The sequence below is a fragment of the Phyllobates terribilis genome, unplaced genomic scaffold, assembly GCF_046119375.1.
Source record: "Phyllobates terribilis strain yellow unplaced genomic scaffold, ASM4611937v1 Scaffold_4__5_contigs__length_816908805, whole genome shotgun sequence".
Classification (NCBI taxonomy): domain Eukaryota; kingdom Metazoa; phylum Chordata; class Amphibia; order Anura; family Dendrobatidae; genus Phyllobates; species Phyllobates terribilis.
The window spans coordinates 47353985-47376152 of NW_027362764.1; the positions used below are offsets into that span (position 1 = coordinate 47353985).

The following is a 22168-nucleotide window of genomic DNA, read 5'->3' on the forward strand; positions in this document are numbered from 1 at the left end:
CCCATCTGCATACCTGCCTTGTTTGCTTACATCCACCAGTCTGTGCCAGCCTAACCTGCCTGTTCCAGTAATCCCAGTGTGGGTCAACCCCCGTGTCCGGAGTTTGACCTGGAGTAGCACCTGGTCCCTCTGCCCGGTTTCTCCCTGGTGCACTGGCGTCGTATGCCGTCGTGCCACCTTGGTCGGATCGGCCAGATACTTAGTCACGCCCCTCCAGGCACTCTCCGGTCCATGGTCCAGTGGAACCACAACACCCACACACGCCAGTCAGTCCGGGCGTGTGCATAACAGCATGCTCAGGCCATGGTTCCCGTTGAGCCCCACGGCCTTCGCTCTCGGAGAAGTTTTCCAGCGAATACATGCATTAAAAATAAATAAATAAATTTTTTTTTTCTCAGCTGAGTTCCAGGCTAATTACGCACCCGTCCAGATGGATCTATCTGCTCTCGTTCCTGCGGATCCGCCACGTTACTATGGGGATCCAAGACAAAGTCGTGCATTTGTGGAGCAATGCATGCTACACTTCAAGTTCTACCCTCTATGTTTTCCCACTGATCGGGTTAAGGTGGCATTCATTATGTCTTACCTGGCGGGTGATGCCTTGGAATGGATCAACCCCCTATATGAAACACAGGATCCGATCCTCCTGGACCTAATGGCCTTTCTGGTGGCCTTTCTAATGGTCTTCGATGATCCTAACCCGGAGGCTCCTGCTGAAGCTTCACCTCCCAATGTCCCGGAGCAGCCCCGATGGGTAATGTGTGTGGGTAGCGCAATAGTCCTCCAGCCCAATGAGACTACTGCCCACCCAGAATCCTCACAGGGTGACTACGCTTTCCGGAATACTTCTCCCAACCTCAAGAGGCAGTCCAGACGTGCTAGACGTAGAGGCAAGCTGTCACGCCAGGGTCTGTCCTCCCTGAGACCTCCTGACCCCAACCTTGAAGTCCCTACTGAAGCTTCATCTCCCTGTATCCCAGAGAAGCCCCAACGGGTAATGTGCGTGGGTAGTGCTCCGGTTCTCCTGCCCGAAGAGACTTCTGCCCATCCAGACTCCACACAGGAGAACTTCCTGCACCCGGCATCAGATGCTTCACCCACTTTAACCGGTGTGCATGTCCAAGGATGCTCCAAAGCTGTGGTTACCTCTGAGTCTGTGCACCTCTACTACCTGGCGGAGAACCCCCTGTTGTCTCCTGAATCCTCCGGGATACCACTCGATGACAAATGGAGAGAGACTTCTCTACACTTGGTACTCGATACTTTGTCCGCTTCGTCCTGTGAGCCTGACAATGGGTACCCCAAAGTGGTAGTTACCCCCGAGTCTCTACACCCCTCCAACCAGGCGGAGGACCTCCAGTTGTCTCCAGAACCCTTCGGGGTGCTACCTGGTAGCGAAAGGACAGAGACTCTCCTATACTCTGTACCTGATACCTCGCTCGCTTCGTCCAGTGAGTCCAACCTAGTGTACTCCGAAGCAGAGGTTACTCCCGAGTCTCTACACCCCTCCGACCAGGCGGAGGACCTCCAGTTGTCTCCAGAACCCTTCGGGGTGCTACCTGGTAGCGAAAGGACAGAGACTCTCCTATACTCTGTACCTGATACCTCGCTCGCTTCGTCCAGTGAGTCCAACCTAGTGTACTCCGAAGCAGAGGTTACTCCCGAGTCTCTACACCCCTCCGACCAGGCGGAGGACCTCCAGTTGTCTCCAGAACCCTTCGGGGTGCCACCTGGTGGTGAATGGACAGAGACTTTCCTATATCCTGGATCTGATACCTCGCTTGCTTCGTCCAGTGAGTCCGACCTTGTGTACTCTGAAGCAGAGGTTACCCTTGAGTCTCTACACCCCTCTGACCAGGCGGAGGACCTCCAGTTGTCTCCAGAACCCTTCGGGGTGCCACCTGGTGGTGAATGGACAGAGACTTTCCTATACTCGGTACCCGATACCTCGCCTGCGTCCTCCAGTGAGTCCGACCTAGTGTACTCTGAAGCAGATGTTTTCTCTGAGCCTCTGCACTCTTCTGACCCGGCGGAGGACCTCCAGTTGTTTCCTGAATTCTCCGGGGTACCACCAGATAACAAAGAGACAGTGACTTTTCCTCATTATGTACCTGATAACCCGTCTATTTCTTCCTGTGAGCTTGACAAGATGTACCTCGAAGCAGAGATTACCCCCAAGTCTCTGTCCCCCTCCAACCCGGTGAAGGACTTCCAGTTGTCTCCTGTAGCCTCTGGGGTGCCACCTGAAAATATGTGGAGAGAGACTTCCTTGTGTGCTGTTCCTGGTACTCCACCCGTTTCGTCTGTTGCTAAGGATGGCTGGATAGGAGGTAGCATCCTAGCTAACCAGATGAGATCAATTTTTCCTGTGGACAGTGGAAGTGATCTCCTTGAAGTGAACGACTGGTCCTCGAATTCCCTGCGGAAGATTCTGGCAGGCCTGAAGAAGAGGGGGCGTAAGGGGGGGGGTACTGTAACATACCTGGCGGCGTCCTTGCATGGTGGTCCATCTCCCACTGTGCAAGAGCGCGCACTTGATCTCCAGTCCAGAATGTCTCTCTGGCTTCCCTCCTTGCTGTCTGTTTGTCTGCTTTGGCTGCATAGGGCGACGCCTGCTGAACTTCCTGTTTCTTGTACCTGCTGCGGACACGCCCCTGTTGCACCTTCAGCCTATTGCTGTCCATCTTTGGGTATTTATACCACCTTCTTCCTCAAGATGGCGCCTGAGCATTGTGTCCTGTCAGTCGGCTTTTTGTCTCTGACATGCCAGGTCCTATCCTGTTTTCCTGCCTGTTTTCCAGTTCTGTGTCTGAACTGTGGTCTGTTCTTGTGAACACGCTTCTTGCCTGTTCTTTCGCCTTCTAGGGGCTGTATTCCTAGATCTGCCTGTCTGTGCCTTGCGGTATCTGTTCCCGTCTGAACAGAGTCCTGTTTGTGTCCTGCCCTGCTTCTGCCCGCTGCTCCGGCAGTCCTGTCCTGCCCTGCTTCTGCCCGCTGCTCCGGCAGTCCTGTCCTGCCCTGCTTCTGCCCGCTGCTCCGGCAGTCCTGTCCTGCCCTGCTTCTGCCCGCTGCTCCGGCAGTCCTGTCCTGCCCTGCTTCTGCCCGCTGCTCCGGCAGTCCTGTCCTGCCCTGCTTGTGCCCGCTGCTCCTGCAGCCCTGTCCTGCTCTGTTCTTGCCCACCGCTTCGGGCGTTCCCTCTCTGCTGTGGTTGTCTACCGCATCTGCGGTTCTGTGACCCAGTCTGTACTGGGTCTTAACCTTTCTGTGCTCCAGCCCGTCCTTTCGGCCAGTACCTCCCTGCCTGCATACTCACCTGTATCCACCCATCTGCATACCTGCCTTGTTTGCTTACATCCACCAGTCTGTGCCAGCCTAACCTGCCTGTTCCAGTAATCCCAGTGTGGGTCAACCCCCGTGTCCGGAGTTTGACCTGGAGTAGCACCTGGTCCCTCTGCCCGGTTTCTCCCTGGTGCACTGGCGTCGTATGCCGTCGTGCCACCTTGGTCGGATCGGCCAGATACTTAGTCACGCCCCTCCAGGCACTCTCCGGTCCATGGTCCAGTGGAACCACAACACCCACACACGCCAGTCAGTCCGGGCGTGTGCATAACACACCCTCTCATAGGAAGCTGTAGTATTTACCATGTTGACCCAGTGTGACATCCGTGGGGGTCTTCTATCCATCTTATGGCTAGGGTCTCCTCCTCAAGGTTTCCACAGCTCGCCGGCGCGGTTCAGCTTTGTCGCCTTCCTTCGTTTCTGTAGTTGCGTCATTTTGGGAGTTTTCGTCCTCACGTTGGCGCCTCGAACCGATGACTCCTATTTTATGAAGACATTTTGTTCGGTTGCTAAAATATGTTCATTAATAAAACGTGTGACTGCAGCCCACACGGGGGGATATGGCCAGCTCCATTAATTACCAGCCGCGTAGGCGTCCTACTACAGGCACACCGGGGAGAAATACTATTGTGACCGCTCCCGGCCGCTCGCTGGTTTGGTTGTCAGCTATTTCTGTAGTCACGACTGAGAACAGAGCTGACAAACCAATTCGCTTCCCAGCCGCTGCGTCTCTCCAGCTTTCTCCGGGAACAGGTGGCACAGTCCTTTTAGTTTTGGCACCGCTTACATGGCTCAGCATAAGTGAGTACACCCTCTTTGAACAATTTCCAAAATTTTGACCAGACTGAGTTTCATAGAACTTTTTTTTTTTAACCCGTCACATGAAAGTAAGTTTAATATCTAACTTTCATTACAAAATCTTCAGTTTTACTCCAAATTAGTTGATTCAGAAATGAGTACACCCCACACCAAAGACTACTATATCTTGTAATTTGTTTGGCCTCCATGATTTTTAAGGACAGAAGTAAGTCTTCTAGGCCTGGAATGGTCAAGTCTGCGACATTGTTGCAACCTCTACATTTTCCCAGTCTCCAAGAATAATCTCTTTTTTAGAGATGCTGGATGGAGAGTGATGACAACTTGGCTCTTCAGAATTCCCCATAGGTGTCCGGTTGGGGTGAGATTAGGAGACACTTGACCACTGAGTCACTGTCAACCTGTTCTTCTTCAGAAATGCAACAGATGTGGATTTTTTTTATTGTTATGTTGGAAAAGTACTCATCGGTTCAGGGCACGGAGTGATGGCGGCATCTTCTCTGTCACTATAGATCAGCACATCTGTGAGTTCATGATCCCATCAGTGACATGTAGCTCCCCGACACCAGCAGCTCATGCAGCCCCACATAAGGACACGGCTTCCACCATGTTTCTCTGTAGGTATCTGATTTTTTTTTTTTTTTTTTTGGACTCCTCGCCTTTTGGGACTCCATACAGTTTTGAAGCCTTCTTGGTCTCATCACTCCAGAGTATAGAGTCCCAGAAGACTTCATATTTCTCATCCTGGGGCCTGGCAAATTGTCAGTGACTTTTAGTGCATGGGCTTTAGGAGAAGCTTCCTTCGTGGACGACCCCTATTCATGCCGGTCCTCTGCAGTGTACACCGGATTGTTTCACTAGGAAACATTCACCCTGGTTTGGCATTTTCTTCCACCTTTCTCATCAGAAGACACTCCTGTTTAGGTGTTCTCTTCTGTGGTCAGTCTGGATGTCTCTGTGAGATGGTTGTAGTTCTGTCTTTTTTTTACATTTTTAGTACCACTTTTGCTCCAGTTTTCTGATTGATAAGTAAAGCTTTGTAGCCTTCACCTTTCTTGTGTAAAGACATTATTTTCTTTCTTAGGTCTTGTGACATTTCTCTTCTTTGTGGTGCCATTGCTGACCACATGAAGTGTGAAGGGGTTTTCTTTGAAGTGGTATTCTCTTCTCTAAGATCTTATGTATGTGTGTAGTAGGTGTAATAATAATAGCAAATACATCCGATTAGAAATGTAGTATAGTTCTTCTTATTCGCTATTTCACTTACCCCATGTGCAGGGCATTGCAGTAGGTTAGGTCTCCATGGTTACCACCACTCCTATAGTGACAGTTGGTTACAGTAGTTAGTTAGTGGTCGCAACCATGGAGACCTAAGCTCCTGTTATGCCATGCACATGAGGTAAGCGACATGGCATATCAGAAGAACTATACTACAACAACAAATCTGTTAGGGGGGGTACTCGCTTATCCTGAGATATGTAGATAGAGAGACAGAATTTCACACTTAACCCCTTGATGACTACTGATGCGCTGTAGGTGATAATGGGGTGTTGCTTTTTTATGGTTATGCTAGCACAGATGTGGGTCCTGTGCCATTTAAATAAATAAATACAAGATAAAACGTGGTTTATAGACTATAGGGAAAATGGTGGGAAGAGAAGACACCGTCCGCTCAGGTACCACAGGAGGTCTATGGAGGGTTGGGTCAGTTCTGGATTTGGCGGGTCACATTCTCATTTTCTGCCCGGCAGTCTCATTTATCATGATAAAAAAAAAAAAAAAAATTCTCAATTTTCCACCATCTTCTGTTGACTTAGTGTTTATTACGTTGGCGCGTTCAGCAGCAGGATTTCCCCATCAGACCCGTTTCCCGCTCTCTCGTGAGCAATCCGGGTGCACTTTTGCAGATTGTACTGTATAATATAAGACTGCCTTGCCGCATGTAACTGCCAAATGCAAGTGCCATCAGGAGACCTTTCTAGTGACTACCTGGCCATTCTTATCGGTGTCAGAGGCCCGATTACTACGCATAGATGTGATTGGTGGTGGTGCAGATAAATTGCAGTCACAATTGTAGAAAATACCTCAGGTGTGTGATACCACAGCCCAGGAAGGTCACGCGGAACCACCCGCTGTGATCTTGGTGTCGAACAGCTCCCTGCTGCCCCATGTCATCCGGACAATTACACGATTGGTCGACCATCAACGGAGGAGGCCGAAGGCTGTTTACACGAATAGGCCGGTTATCGGAAAACTAACAGTGAGCGTATGGTATATACACCTCCGATTACAACGCATGGAATATATGTATATACATCCGATACGGTCACTTCAAATTCCACTATAACCCAGAAAGATTATTAGCTGCCACCACCAGTCGTGTTTTAATAAGGCTGACTGGAGGCCTGATGGGCATGCCTTCGAGGTGCTGGAACAGAAGTATTACCTTTTTTTTTTTAATTCCAAAACGAGGCAATGTTTATAAAAAAATATGCAAAAGATTTTATAAAGGGACAAAACAATACAGCATATACAGTTACAGAAAATTAAAAGGGAATAATGAAAGAACTTGCTACGCCTCTTGTAGAGACTATTTAGCTTAGCTGAAGGAGAGTGCTTCGCTGGGGGCCGTTCAGTAAACTGAATTGTTGCATACACGATGTGCATCTCTCTACAGGAACACAGATCATAATTTTGCTTGACCTTTTTAGAAGCACCTGAGTTATATCCACAAAAGACCCCATGATGACCTCACGTGGGCCGCGTTGTGGGCTGTCCTCAGCCCTTCAGGGTTTTATGAAAATCCCATTTTATGCGATAACTTCTTTCCGGATGGTCGCAGAAGTTCGAGATCACCGCCATATTTTTATTGGGATTTTACGGTTACCCAGAGACCAAACATGACATGGCTGTTGTCAGTTATCTGGCCCACTATTGATTTGTGGCTTATAGGCCAGGGTTACAGTCATGAGAAAATATGCATCTTCTTCCCTGGTTCGCCCTGGCGCTGAAAATGTATATCTCATCAATTTCGGACTTATACAAACTTCGATATTCAATATTAGGAGACCACGTTTGGCTGAAGCTGTTCTGATGAAAGAAATGTGTATACTGGGTGACGATAGCTATCTCTAAAGGGTGTGAGATATTCACTTTAACCTTCTCAAAACTTTAAAAAGCCTTTTCCTGTCTTAACTATTTGTTCACTCTGCAACTATTTGGCTATGCACAATATACATCTTCTTTCAGTCACCTGGGCACTGCCGGGGTCTTTCACTTCACAAAGGGGCTGCATGCATGTTAATTAGGATGGTTCACTTCTCTTTGTCTCAATCTATACATTGTGAAATCCTACATCTAAGAGACTTAGACCCTGAGCTCTTGCATGTTAATTAAGCTGGTTCACTATTGTCTGAGTCTAGGAGATTGCTAACTCTTGTTTCCTTACAGGAAATTGGTGTGAAAGGAAAAAGTGTGTGTGTGGGGGGGGGGGGGGGGGGGGCGACTTGTGTAGGGGAAAACCAGCATTAGAGGGGTATTCCCATCCTTTAAGGGCATGATTTACTTGCAATCACTTTATAAGAGCCCTGCATTCCCCCCCTAAGGATTTCCATCCAGGGGGCTTATGCATTTACTTATAAGAGCTGCACTGCGTAGCCAGGTGGCCAGAAACGCTGCGGTGCAGGGGAAATAGTGTAGTGCAACCTCTTCACCTATCTTCAAGATCATTGGTGGTCCCAGAGGTCAGGCCGATCACATGGCAATACCTATCTCAGTAAGTGGTGGCATGATGATAGGATATGCCATCGTACTATGGTCGTTGATGGATCAGTTTCTGAGACCCCCACAGACCCTGAGAGTGATCACTTCTTCAGCTCTGCATCCCCCTTTGCAGTTTGCACCTGGCTGTGCAGGGATTACCCTTCAATGGAACAGCTCTGCATCAGGGGATATTAATGCCCTTGTGCAGAAGACCAGCTGGGACCCCTTAATTCTCAAGATCAGTGGGGGTCTTGGAGGTCGGACACCCACTGATCATGTAGTGATGGCATATTTTAGCAGCTGTGACGTCATTTTATTTTTCCTATTCTACCGCAGAGTCTACAGGACCCGGTGGATAAACTCTGTCATCAGTCTAAAAAGAAGCCAAAGGCCAAGGATGCCGCTCCGGAGACGCAGGGTAACGAGCAGTAAGTCACCAGAGAGTCCATCAGTGTCCACACATCTCGGGGTCTGTGTGTGGAGATGCGGTTACTGAACCCCAATCCTTTCCCTTCTTTCCTGCAGACTGATCTCTCTAGATGAACAGCAGGAGACCGAATCCGTGTCCTCCGGTGAGCCCCGAATAACCCAGCGGCAACGAGAGCCACGATCTCCACCTGCAGCTGGTGTACAAACCCACATGCCCCGATACATCCAGACCAGCGTTATTCATAGCAGACGCTCCTGATCATGGACATACGTGCGGCTCTTCATGTATCATGAGCGCCGGACGATAAACCTCTGCTTGTGCCTTTCCACAAGTCCTACTCCAGCCCCCGCTGCTGTAAGATTTGTGCCATCGCTAATACTACCGATCGTCATGAATTTGCCAAGCAGCGGTCGCCACAGCCCCGTCCCAGCTCTACCCACTCTGTCAGACCTGGTCGAAAATGGCTAACGCCAAAAGTCGCATCGTTTCAGAGTAGCCACCGTTTGCGCCCAAATTCTGCAACTTTTCAAATCTTTTGACGCCAGGAAAAACTGGAAATGAAAACCTAGAGCAGAAACTGAATACCCCAACTATCAGACTTGCACTTTTTTGGTAGCCACGTTTGGTGCTGCAGGGGTTAAAGGCTGTCAAAGGGGAATTTGCGTACAGGGGAGGGGGTAATATCTGTGATTCTGTCTGAACTGATTGATTTTTCCATTTGTTTCATGTCGCCTCTGAAGTTGAACTGGACAAAGGAAACACGTTTGATGGTAAAAAGGAGGGGGAGACAGCTGGATGTATGTACATAGGGTCGCTGCATTGTTTACATCCTCATGTGGCGGTTTTCATTTTCCAGGTACATTGGATGATTTGTTAGATCTGAAAGCAGAAGAGAAGTTCATCTTTGAGGAAAGTGGTGAGTGTCCCCTGATCACAGGTCATCCATCCGTAATCGCTTACCCTACAGCTGCACAAAGACGGCGTCCTGCACTGCTCCCTACTATGTAGTGGATCTGGCTAATAAAGGGGGGGGGTCTCATTAAAAGACCCTTCTGTAACGTCAACAAGTTCAAATAGGTCACTGAGAAAAAGCTGACAAGTAATTTAGATCCTATAGGTAAAGATCTATTTCCATGTATAGACATGGAAAACAGTATAACACTAATGAATATGTACTTCGAGCGAGTTATATTCTTGTACATAGGAGCAGTATTATAGTAGTTATATTCTTGTACATAGGGGGCAGTATTATAGTAGTTATATTCTTGTACATAGGGAGCAGTATTATAGTAGTTATATTCTTGTACATAGGAGCAGTATTATAGTAGTTATATTCTTGTACATAGGGGGCAGTATTATAGTAGTTATATTCTTGTACATAGGAGGTAGTATTATAGTAGTTATATTCTTGTATATAGGAGCAGTATTATAGTAGCTATATTCTTGTACATAGGGGACAGTATTATAGTAGTTATATTCTTGTACATAGGGGCAGTATTATAGTAGTTATATTCTTGTACATAGGAGCAGTATTATAGTAGTTATATTCTTGTATATAGCAGCAGTATTATAGTAGCTATATTCTTGTATATAGCAGCAGTATTATAGTAGCTATATTCTTGTACATAGGGGACAGTATTATAGTAGTTATATTCTTGTACATAGGGGCAGTATTATAGTAGTTATATTCTTGTATATAGGGAGCAGTGTTATAGTAGTTATATTCTTGTACATAGGGGGCAGTATTATAGTAGTTATATTCTTGTACATAGGAGGTAGTATTATAGTAGTTATATTCTTGTATATAGGAGCAGTATTATAGTAGCTATATTCTTGTACATAGGAACAGTATTATAGTAGTTATATTCTTGTACATAGGGGCAGTATTATAGTAGTTATATTCTTGTACATAGGAGCAGTATTATAGTAGTTATATTCTTGTATATAGGAGCAGTATTATAGTAGCTATATTCTTGTACATAGGGGACAGTATTATAGTAGTTATATTCTTGTACATAGGGGCAGTATTATAGTAGTTATATTCTTGTATATAGGGAGCAGTGTTATAGTAGTTATATTCTTGTATATAGGAGCAGTATTATAGTAGTTATATTCTTGTACATAGGAGGTAGTATTATAGTAGTTATATTCTTGTACATAGGGAGCAGTATTATAGTAGTTATATTCTTGTACATAGGAGCAGTATTATAGTAGTTATATTCTTGTACATAGGAGCAGTATTATAGTAGTTATATTCTTGTACATAGGAGCAGTATTATAGTAGTTATATTCTTGTATATAGGTGCAGTATTATAGTAGTTATATTCTTGTACATAGGGAGCAGTATTATAGTAGTTATATTCTTGTACATAGGAGCAGTATTATAGTAGTTATATTCTTGTATATAGGTGCAGTATTATAGTAGTTATATTCTTTGTACATAGGGGGCAGTATTATAGTAGTTATATTCTTGTACATAGGGGGCAGTATAATAGTAGTTATATTCTTGTACATAGGGGGCAGTATTATAGTAGTTATATTCTTGTACATTGCAGCAGTATTATAGTAGTTATATTCTTGTACATAGGAGCAGTATTATAGTAGTTATATTCTTGTACATAGGAGGTAGTATTATAGTAGTTATATTCTTGTACATAGGGGGCAGTATTATAGTAGTTATATTCTTGTACATAGGGAGCAGTATTATAGTAGTTATATTCTTGTACATAGGGGCAGTATTATAGTAGTTATATTCTTGTACATAGGGAGCAGTATTATAGTAGTTATATTCTTGTACATAGGGGGCAGTATTATAGTAGTTATATTCTTGTACATAGGGGGCAGTATTATAGTAGTTATATTCTTGTACATAGGGGCAGTATTATAGTAGTTATAGTCTTGTACATAGTGGCAGTATTATAGTAGTTATATTCTTGTACATAGGGGCAGTATTATAGTAGTTATATTCTTGTACATAGGGGGCAGTATTATAGTAGTTATATTCTTGTACATAGGGGCAGTATTATAGTAGTTATATTCTTGTACATAGGGGGCAGTATTATAGTAGTTATATTCTTGTACATAGGTGCATTATTATTTTGTCAAATTATTAAATAACTGGTTGTCATGTTGCTGTTAAATAGCTATAGGGTTAGCTGAATCTCCATAATGCACATTCTAAGGTTTTGTAATAAAACACGACTGTCAGCACAAAATGTGACTGTTTAAACCATGACAGGCGCTCTGTGCACCCTTGGCGTGACCGAGCAGTTCAGTGCCCCTTCCCTATTCCTTTTTTTGCCTCTATCTCTTTTTTCCTTGATTGACCGCTGTGGCTTTACAAGAGCCAGATAATATCAGCGATACAAGGGAATTAAGTAGTTGGGAAGGTGCAGTGAACTGCTCGGCCAGACCAAGGGTGCACCGCGCGCCTGTGGTGGAAATGAACAGTCCTTCTGTTCTGCCTCCCCTGGGTCTCGCTGTAGATTTACAGGAGGCAGCATCTTTTGACTCACTTTTCTTTCTGCTTTTAGCCACATCCAAGGATCCACTTGCAGATCCCCTGGAGGCCGACGCTTTGGAGAAGGACGAGATGCAGCTGCTGAATGAGATCTTAAGTGCATCTTCTTTGGAAAGCGGAGACCTGGGGACGGAGTGGACGGCCGTGTTCGGGGAACCCCTCTTCAATGCTCAGCCCTTAAGCCCCGCATCTCCTGCAGAGGAACAGAAAGCCGAATCCTCCTCTGGTTTCCTTCCGTCACAGTTGTTGGAACAAGACTTCGGCGGCTTCCAGGCCTCATTACATGGTTTGTACTCTCCTCTTTTTCACGTCCAGTGGCCAAAAACTAAAACCCGCAAAGACTTAATACTGCGCTCACTTGTATCCAGTGCAGACAACCATCTGTGAGCTAAACGCAGGAAAGCCAACGCACATCTCTTTCCATGCCCTGTCCAGTTTGTTACAATGTATCAGTGCAGGTTAAATATTTGTGCAATGGATTTTCCAGACTGGATACAATTGCAGCAAATTTACAGATGTGCGAAGGCCGTACGACAACATTGGCGAATCTATCACACCCACAATTATCATTAATATGTCGCTTTATTCCAGACTGGTCAGCTAATAACGGGGCCTCATCCTCATCCTGTCTCCCAACCCCACCCGCTAACCTCCATCAAAATGTTAGCCGGACCCCAATGAAAGGTAGGATCATCGTCTGCAGCCCGTCTGTGGTCCTTCATACATCTGTGCTGTGTGTCGTCATGTACAGTCGGGAAAATAAGTATTTGATATGCTGCTGATTTTGCAGGTTTTCCCACCTACAAAGAATGGAGAGGGCTGTAATTTTTATCGTAGGTCACTTCAACTGGAAGAGGCAGAATCTAAAAATAATAACAAGAAAATCCCATTGTATGATTTTTACATGATTAATTTGCATTTTATTGCATGAAATAAGTATTTGATACAATAGAAAAACAGAACTTAATATTTGGTGCAGAAACCTTTTTTTGCAGTTACAGGGGTCAGACGTTTCCTGTAGTTCTTGACCACTCTGCAACAGGGATTTTGGCCCCCTCCTCCATACAGATCTTCTCCAGATCTTTCAGGTTTCGGGGCTGTAATTGGGCAATATTGAGTTTCAGCTCCCTCCAAAGGCTTTCTGTTGCATTTTAAGGTCCTGGAGTGGCCTAGCCAGTCTCCAGACCTGAACCCTTCTTACGGAGCCACTCCTTAGTTGTCCTGGCTGTGTGTTTCGGGTCATTGTCATGCTGGAAGACCCAGCCAATACCCATCTTCAATGCTCTTACTGAGGGAAGGAGGTTGTTGGCCAAAATCTCACGATACATGACCCCATCCATCCTCCCTTCAATATGGTGCAGTCGTCCTGTCCCCTTGGAGAAAAGCACCCCCAAAGTATGATGTTTCCTCCACTATGCTTCACAATTAGGACTGTGTTCTTGGGGTTGAACTCATCTTTATTCTTCCTCCAAACACGGCAAGGGGAGTTTATACTAAAAAGTTCTATTTTGGTCTCATCTGACCACATGACCTTCTCCCATGCCACCTCTGGATCATCCAGATGTTCATTGGCAAACTTCAAATGTGCTGGCGTGAGCAGAGGGACCTTATGTGCCCTGCAGGATTTTAATCCATGATGGCGTGGTGTGCTACTAACATTTATGTTTCAGACTATAGTCCCAGCTCTCTTCAGGTCATTGACCAGGTCCTCCCGTATAGTTCTGGGCTGATTCCTGACCTGTCTCATAATCGTCGTAAAGCCCCAGACCGGGGAAGATTGACAGTAATCTTGTGTTTCTCCCATTTTCTAATAATTGTGCCAACAGTTGTTGTCTTCTCACCAAGCTGCTTGCCTATTGTCCTGTAGCCCATCCCAGCCTTGTACAGATCTACAATTGTGTCCCTGGTGTCCTTACACAGCTCTTTGGTCTTGGCCATGGTGGAAAGGTTAGAGAGTGATTGAGAGTGTGGACAGGTGTCTTTTACACAAGTAACGAGTTCAAACAGGTGCAATTAATACAGATAATGAGTGCAGAGTAGGAGGGCTTCTTAAAGAAAAACTAACAGACCTGTAAGAGACAGAATTCTTGCTGGTTGATAGGTGATCAAATACTTATTTCATGCAATAAAATGCAATTTAATTATGTAAAAATCATACAATGTGATTTTTTGGTTTTTATTTTTAGGTTCTGTCTCTCACAGGTGAAGTGTACCTACGATAAAAATTATAGCCCTCTCCATTCTTTGTAGGTGTGGAAACTTGCAAAATCTGCGGTGTATCAAATACTTATTTTCCTCACTGTATTTTGGCGCTAGTGTATGTGTGTATGTATATTAGTACATTTTTCTTAACTCCGACTCGCACCAACTTTTTTGTTAAGTTCTACACCAAAATTTCTATTTTGCTTCAAATTTAAAGATTGAAATGTGCCAAAACTTATTGGCAAAAAAAATGAACAAGGTCTCAGAAAGTAAACTTATGACAACTAATGTTAGTATTCTTTATATATATATTACTGAAATTCTTATCTTTCTGCAAAAATATGCCTTCAATGCACCAGGTTTTTTTTTAAATACATTTTGCACCCCTGAAAAAAAAACAGGTGCATTTTCATTTATAAATATGCCCCGAAGTGTTAATGTTGACAGCGATATTTTAAGTTTGTTTGGCAGAAACAAAAAAAACTATATCCATCGAGCTCAGTGAAGGATGAAAATGATGTAGACGTTTGTATGTAAACTTAAAGGAGTATTCTCATGTCATTAAACTTCTTTGGTTGATTAGAAAAAGCAAGTGAATTGCAAACTTTTTTATTTTCATTCTATATATCTGCTGTCATTCTCCTGCTTTTATCTCACATTGTGTACAGCTGGTTTCCATGGAGCATGGCCACCAGAGACTGCGCAGGCCCTGGCTGCGAGTGCCCAGAAGTTACATTGCAGGAAAAGGATTAACTCCTAATATCCCAGCCATCTCTCTCCAGCCCATATACCGCAGTCATCTGCTCACCTTCCTTCCCCTCCCTCAGCTCCTGACGAGCTGCTGTTATAAATCTTTCAAAATCACTAGCATCGGCAGATTACTGAGCAGTTCTCCTAATTTACGGCTCTTGCTCACCAGAACCGTGTGCTTCTGCAAATGCCCTTTTATCACTTTGTGTAATTACATGATAGCAGTCTACATTCAAAACAAACCTCTGATGGGTGAGTGACAGCTCAGCACAAGTTCTGCTATCACACACTCAAAGAGGAGTGCCCGCCCTGCCAGAAACTAGGAAGTAAGGAGACTGCCCAGCATTGGAGTTGCTCAAGAGACAACTTGAGACTACCCTTATGAAAACACCTATTTGACAGCTAATTGGTCACGAAATTACTATTCACTACCGTACTGGAGGTGAATGGTGCCGATGACATTACGGCCTCCACACACTTGAGGAGACAGGTGCTCAATTGGTAGGAAGTGTGTGTCTCCAATATGGCTGCCCGCAGGTGGACACCTTGGGGGACGGCATTAATTGATAGTAATGAGGGTTCTGGTGAGAATTCTTATATTTCTATGATGTTTTTTTTTTTAATTTTCTTAGATGCCTCAAAAAGCACAAAGGATCTTTCTACCTGGTACAACCTCTTTGCCGACCTTGATCCTTTATCTAACCCGGACGCCGTGGGGAAAACCGATAAGGAACACGAACTCCTTAACGCCTAAGAACACTCCGCCTCACGGTCCACATGACACCGACTGGTGCCCAGGAGGGGGCGCCACACACGTGCCACTATTGATTTCCTAGAAATGTTATTTTCTGTTCTCTCGATGTAATGAAGGAGCTAGACGACGCCTCTGAAAATTACCGCCTTTCCCAAAACATTTTCCCGGATTCGCTGACGGACGTTTAAAAGGGAAATACTCGGAAACTATTTTTCTACTGCCCGTTATAAACCCAGGTGCCATCGCTCTTCTGTCTATCCATTATATGTCCTGGGCTCGGTTTACAATAATTTATTCAGATGGGAGTAGAATTCATTGGAGGATGACAGGAAGGACCGCCTACCCAGCATGCACTGCTTTTAGATTTTTTTTAGGGGGCGGGGTTATTATTATTATTTTTTTTTTAAAAAAAGGGATTATACAGGATTTGAAAAAGATGGCTGCTTTCTTCCAAAAACAGCCCCACACCTGTCTTGAGGTTGTGTTTGGTATTGCAGTACCTTACGCAGCCTGTCCAATTTTTTTAAAGAAAGCGGCCATGTTTTCTTTTTTTTTTTTTTTTTTTTTTTCTTTTGATCTTTAAGGATCACTTGTGGTCGACAAAATCGGGAAGTTGGAGAAAGATATAGAGGGTTGGAACAAGAGGGGCGGTATACAAGGTAAATTCCGGATCACATTTCTTCTAAGCATTCGCTATTTTTTTATGTTGTTCCATTTTCTCGCCGTCTGTCACTTTTTGCAGGATGAAGTATTAATCGTCGACGCTCTGAGCATGTTTGCAACGTCCGCTAATAAATTCTCTGTTTTTTGGTTTTGTTTTTTTTCTGCCAGATGAGGTGTGGTGTCGTTATTTCACGTTTATATCCTGTCGTCCTATTAAATATTGAATTTATAGTATTAATATGGGGGGGAAAAAAAAACAAAACAATATCTGCCATCCACATTCTGTAATAAAAACAATCCAGAGAAAAATTATGACTTTCGTAGTTTTGGCGCCATCTGGTGTTCACCTTGTATAGTAATGTGCACGTCCATCTATTGTGCTGGTGGTCACACATGCTCGGTCACTCTCCCCAGAGCCAGGGCTGTGTATGGCTACCACCTATTCATTGTGGGACAGCCAATAGCATTAGCTTTCTGCCTGCTCGCCAGGATAGGAGCAAAACCCCTGCAGAAGCACGAGTACAGCCGACATGACGCCTGCTCACTATTTCTTTTATCTGCTCCAAACTCCATAGTGTAATTATTATCTAACTCGCTAATTGGGGACTACGGGTCCGATTCATCACTTTTCTTTTATGTCTTGCTGTAATTTTTGCTGTTATTTTTGCCAAATTGTTCAAAACATAAGTTCCTGAATTTAATAAAAAAAAAAAAAATGCCCCTTGTTTTTGACTTATTGGAGCAAAAAGTTGCACGAGTCGTTAAAACTTTTCGAGCAGCTCATCTTTGCACAAAATTTTTCTGTTGTCATTTCCTTCTTTACCTAAAAGTACCAACAATTCTGGCCACGCGTGTATCGCCACATGGGGGCCATACTCCGTACCGAGTCTCATTTCAAGCTACTGTGATAATTCACACAAATCGAATTCTGCGAGTTTTATATTTTTACTCCCGATTTTTCAATGATTTAGTTTCCCTGTCCATTCATTTTTCTTTCCATTGTTCTCAACGAATTATATACTTTTATCTGAGTACAGATTTTTAACTTCTTTCCTTCAGCGAGATCCTACGTCTGATTTTTGCATTTTCCTGCATTTTTTTTAAGCAGTGTAATATAAAAGCATACTTTTTTTTTTTTTTTTCTTTAATGTTAATATATAATTTTCTTTCTAGCCCTGTCATCCACGGCACTAAGGCAGTCAAGTTGTCTTGCGTCAAAATTTAGCAACTTTTGCAAAAAGTCTAATAATACTTTTTGTAAAAAGTTTGTTTAAAAGAACTGAGAAAAAGCTGAATCCTCATAATGACATTTATTTCCATATACTGAGAGGCGGCAGGAGCTGAACATTCAATGCCAAATGAAAACATTAACAAAATATCAATTTTTAAACTAAAAAATGAAGAAAAGGGAATAATAATCAAAACAATTGCAGGGTCTGCATTTTCATTTATTAAACTCAAAAATTAACAGTATAAACTGAAATTTGATTCCAGACTTCACTTTTCTGTTAATCACTGAATTAATATTTAGTTGTTTGGCCTTTATTTCTGATAACAGCTTTACATCTGTGCGGAATAGAGTCATCTGACACCTGAGAACAGATATTCCAGCCCGAGCTGACTGCACTACGTTCCACAGTTATTTTGCATTCTTTGGTTTTTTATAAAATAAAAAAAACAGCACTTGGATGTCACTCTACAAATTCTCCATTGGATTGAGGTCTGGTGATTGGGCCGGCCGCTTCATAACATCAATCTTTTTAGTCTAGAGCCAAGAGGTTTACCGCTTGCTGGTGTGTTTGGGGGGTTGTTGTCCTGCTGAAATACCCATGTCAAGGACATTTTTTCTTCACCATAAGGCAACATAATGTCTTCCAGTATTTTGATATACTTAATATGTACAAGAATATAACTACTATAATGCTGTCCCCTATGTACAAGAATATAACTACTATAATACTGCTCCTATATACAAGAATATAACTACTATAATACTGCCCCTATGTACAAGAATATAACTACTATAATAGTGCTCCTATGTACAAGAATATAACTACTATCATACTGTCCCTATGTACAAGAATATAACTACTATAATACTGCCCCTATGTACAAGAATATAACTACTATAATAGTGCTCCTATGTACAAGAATATAACTACTATAATACTGCCCCTATGTACAAGAATATAACTACTATCATACTGTCCCTATGTACAAGATTATAACTACTATAATACTGCCCCTATGTACAAGAATATAACTACTATAATACTGCCCCTATGTACAAGAATATAACTACTATAATACTGCTCCTATGTACAAGAATATAACTACTATAATACTGCTCCCTATGTACAAGAATATAACTACTATAATACTGCTCCCTATGTACAAGAATATAACTACTATAATACTGCCCCCTATGTACAAGAATATAACTACTATAATACTGCCCCCTATGTACAAGAATATAACTACTATAATACTGCCCCCTATGTACAAGAATATAACTACTATAATACTGCTCCTATGTACAAGAATATAACTACTATAATACTGCCCCCTATGTACAAGAATATAACTACTATAATACTGCCCCCTATGTACAAGAATATAACTACTATAATACTGCCCCCTATGTACAAGAATATAACTACTATAATACTGCCCCCTATGTACAAGAATATAACTACTATAATACTGCCCCCTATGTACAGGAATATAACTACTATAATACTGCCCCCTATGTACAAGAATATACAGTGCCTACCAGTAGTATTCAACCCCCTGCAGATTTAGCTGGTTGACACATGCGGAATTAACTTGGCATTGTGACATTTGTACTGTAGATCAGCCTGGAAGTGGGAAATGCACTGCAGCAAATTTTGTTTTTGTTTTGTTTTTTTTGTTTTTTTAAAAAACGTTAAGAGTTAATTCAGAGTGTCATTTATTATTCAACCCCTCAAACCACAAGAATTCTGTTTGGTCCCCCTAAAGTATTAAGAAGTAGTTCAGGCACCAAGAATAATGAGCTTCACATGTGTGGATTAAAGATCTCTTTTGCCAGCCTTTTCTGACTATTTAAGACCCTCACCAAACTTGTGAACAGCACTCAGACATGGTCAACATGGGAAAGACAAAGGAGCATTCCAAGGCCATCAGAGACAAGATCGTGGAGGGTCACAAGGCTGGCAAGGGGTACAAAACCCTTTCCAAGGAGTTGGGCCTACCTGTCTCCACTGTTGGGAGCATCATCCGTAAGTGGAAGGCTTATGGAACTACTGTTAGCCTTCCACGACAAGGACAGCCTTTGAAAGTGTCCTCCCGTGCCGAGGCCAGGCTTGTCCGAAGAGTCAAGGCTAACCCAAGGACAACAAGGAAGGAGCTCCGGGAAGATCTCATGGCAGTGGGGACATTGGTTTCAGTCAATACCATAAGTAACATAATCCACCGCAATGGTCTCCGTTCCAGACGAGCCTGTATGGTACCTTTACTTTCAAAGCGTCATGTCAAGGCTCGTCTACAGTTTGCTCATGATCACTTGGAGGACTCTGAGACAGACTGGTTCAAGGTTCTATGGTCTGATGAGACTAAGATCGAGATCTTTGGTGCCAACCACACACGTGACGTTTGGAGACTGGATGGCACTGCATACGACCCCGAGAATACCATCCCTACAGTCAAGCATGGTGGTGGCAGCATCATGCTGTGGGGCTGTTTCTCTGCCAAGGGGCCTGGCCATCTGGTCCGCATCCCTGGGAAGATGGATAGCACGGCCTACCTGGAGATTTTGTCCAAGAACCTCCGCTCCTCCATCAAGGATCTTAAGATGGGTCGTAATTTCATCTTCCAACAAGACAACGACCCAAAGCACACAGCCAAGAAAACCAAGGCCTGGTTCAAGAGGGAAAAAGTCAAGGTGTTGGAGTGGCCTAGTCAGTCTCCTGACCTTAACCCAATTGAAAACTTGTGGAAGGAGCTCAAGAATAAAGTCCACATGAGACACCCAAAGAACCTAGATAACTTGGAGAAGATCTGCATGGAGGAGTGGGCCAAGATAACTCCACAGACCTGTGCCGGCCTGATCAGGTCTTATAAAAGACGATTATTAGCTGTAATTGCAAACAAGGGTTATTCCACAAAATATTAAACATAGGGGTTGTATAATAATTGACCCACACTTTTATGTTTAAAATTTATTAAAATTCAACTGAGCAACATAACCTTTTGGTTTGTAAGATTTATGCTTCTGTTCATAAAACCTACTCTCGTTTGCAGTTTGAAGGCTCTAACTTATTTGCATCTTATCAAACCAGCTAAATCTGCAGGGGGTTGAATACTACTTGTAGGCAGTGTAACTACTATAATACTGCCCCCTATGTACAAGAATATAACTACTATAATACTGCCCCTATGTACAATATTATAACTACTATTATACTGCCCCCTATGTACAATATTATAACTACTATAATACTGTCCCCTATGTACAATATTATAACTACTATAATACTGCTCCTATGTACAAGAATATAACTACTATAATACTGCTCCTATGTACAAGAATATAACTACTATAATACTGCTCCTATATACAAGAATATAACTACTATAATACTGCCCCCTATGTACAAGAATATAACTACTATAATACTGCCCCCTATGTACAAGAATATAACTACTATAATACTGCTCCTATATACAAGAATATAACTACTATAATACTGCTCCTATGTACAAGAATATAACTACTATAATACTGCTCACTATGTACAAGAATATAACTCCTATAATACTGCTCCTATATACAAGAATATAACTACCATAATACTGCTCCTATGTACAAGAATATAACTCCTATAATACTGCCCCCTATATACAAGAATATAACTACTATAATACTGCCGCTATGTACAAGAATATAACTACTATAATACTGCCCCTATGTACAAGAATATAACTACTATAATACTGCTCCTATGTACAAGAATATAACTACTATAATTCTATGATACTATAATACTGCCCCCTATGTACAAGAATATAACTAATATAATACTGCCCCTATGTACAAGAATATAACTACTATAATACTGCTCCTATGTACAAGAATATAACTACTATAATACTGCCCCTATGTACAAGAATATAACTACTATAATACTGCCCCTATGTACAAGAATATAACTACTATAATACTGCCCCTATGTACAAGAATATAACTACTATAATACTACTCCCTATGTACAAGAATATAACTACTATAATACTGCCCCCTATGTACAAGAATATAACTACTATAATACTGCTCCTATGTACAAGAATATAACTACTATAATACTGCCCCCTATGTACAAGAATATAACTACTATAATACTGCCCCCTATGTACAAGAATATAACTACTATAATACTGCTCCTATGTACAAGAATATAACTACTATAATACTGCTCCTATGTACAAGAATATAACTACTATAATACTGCTCCTATGTACAAGAATATAACTACTATAATACTGCCCCCTATGTACAAGAATATAACTACTATAATACTGCCTCCTATGTACAAGAATATAACTACTATAATACTGCTCCTATGTACAAGAATATAACTACTATAATACTGCCCCTATGTACAAGAATATAACTACTATAATACTGCCCCTATGTACAAGAATATAACTACTATAATACTGCCCCCTATGTACAAGAATATAACTACTATAATACTGCCCCCTATGTACAAGAATATAACTACTATATTACTGCCCCCTATGTACAAGAATATAACTACTATAATATTGCTCCCTATGTACAAGAATATAACTACTATAATACTGCTCCCTATGTACAAGAATATAACTACTATAATACTGCTCCCTATGTACAAGAATATAGCTACAATAATGCTGCTCCTATGTACAAGAA

The 22168-nt window shown here is 42.8% G+C and overlaps 2 protein-coding genes across 6 annotated transcripts in view; one reads left to right on the plus strand and one right to left on the minus strand.

Annotated features, from left to right (window-relative positions):
• The window catches only part of ICA1 (islet cell autoantigen 1), a 67656-nt gene extending 51253 nt beyond the window's left edge, over window positions 1–16403 (plus strand). For 3 of the 4 annotated variants that reach the window (XM_073677302.1, XM_073677301.1, XM_073677300.1), the window contains 7 exons: window positions 8254–8345; window positions 8443–8489; window positions 9088–9117; window positions 9204–9263; window positions 11881–12153; window positions 12459–12551; window positions 15452–16403. In XM_073677302.1, coding sequence (XP_073533403.1) covers window positions 8254–8345; window positions 8443–8489; window positions 9088–9117; window positions 9204–9263; window positions 11881–12153; window positions 12459–12551; window positions 15452–15573 — 717 coding nt within the window. In that variant the 3' untranslated portion in view covers window positions 15574–16403. The remainder of the gene's footprint in view (window positions 1–8253; window positions 8346–8442; window positions 8490–9087; window positions 9118–9203; window positions 9264–11880; window positions 12154–12458; window positions 12552–15451) is intronic. The other variant, XM_073677303.1, reaches the window with a different exon arrangement.
• Window positions 12507–22168, minus strand: part of GLCCI1 (glucocorticoid induced 1) — a 73192-nt gene continuing 63530 nt past the window's right edge. Inside the window, exon 9 of one of the 2 annotated variants that reach the window (XM_073677298.1) lies at window positions 12507–12667. In XM_073677298.1, the coding sequence (XP_073533399.1) occupies window positions 12586–12667 (82 nt within the window). In that variant the 3' untranslated portion in view covers window positions 12507–12585. Of the gene's footprint in view, window positions 12731–22168 lie in introns of both variants that reach the window. The other variant, XM_073677299.1, reaches the window with a different exon arrangement.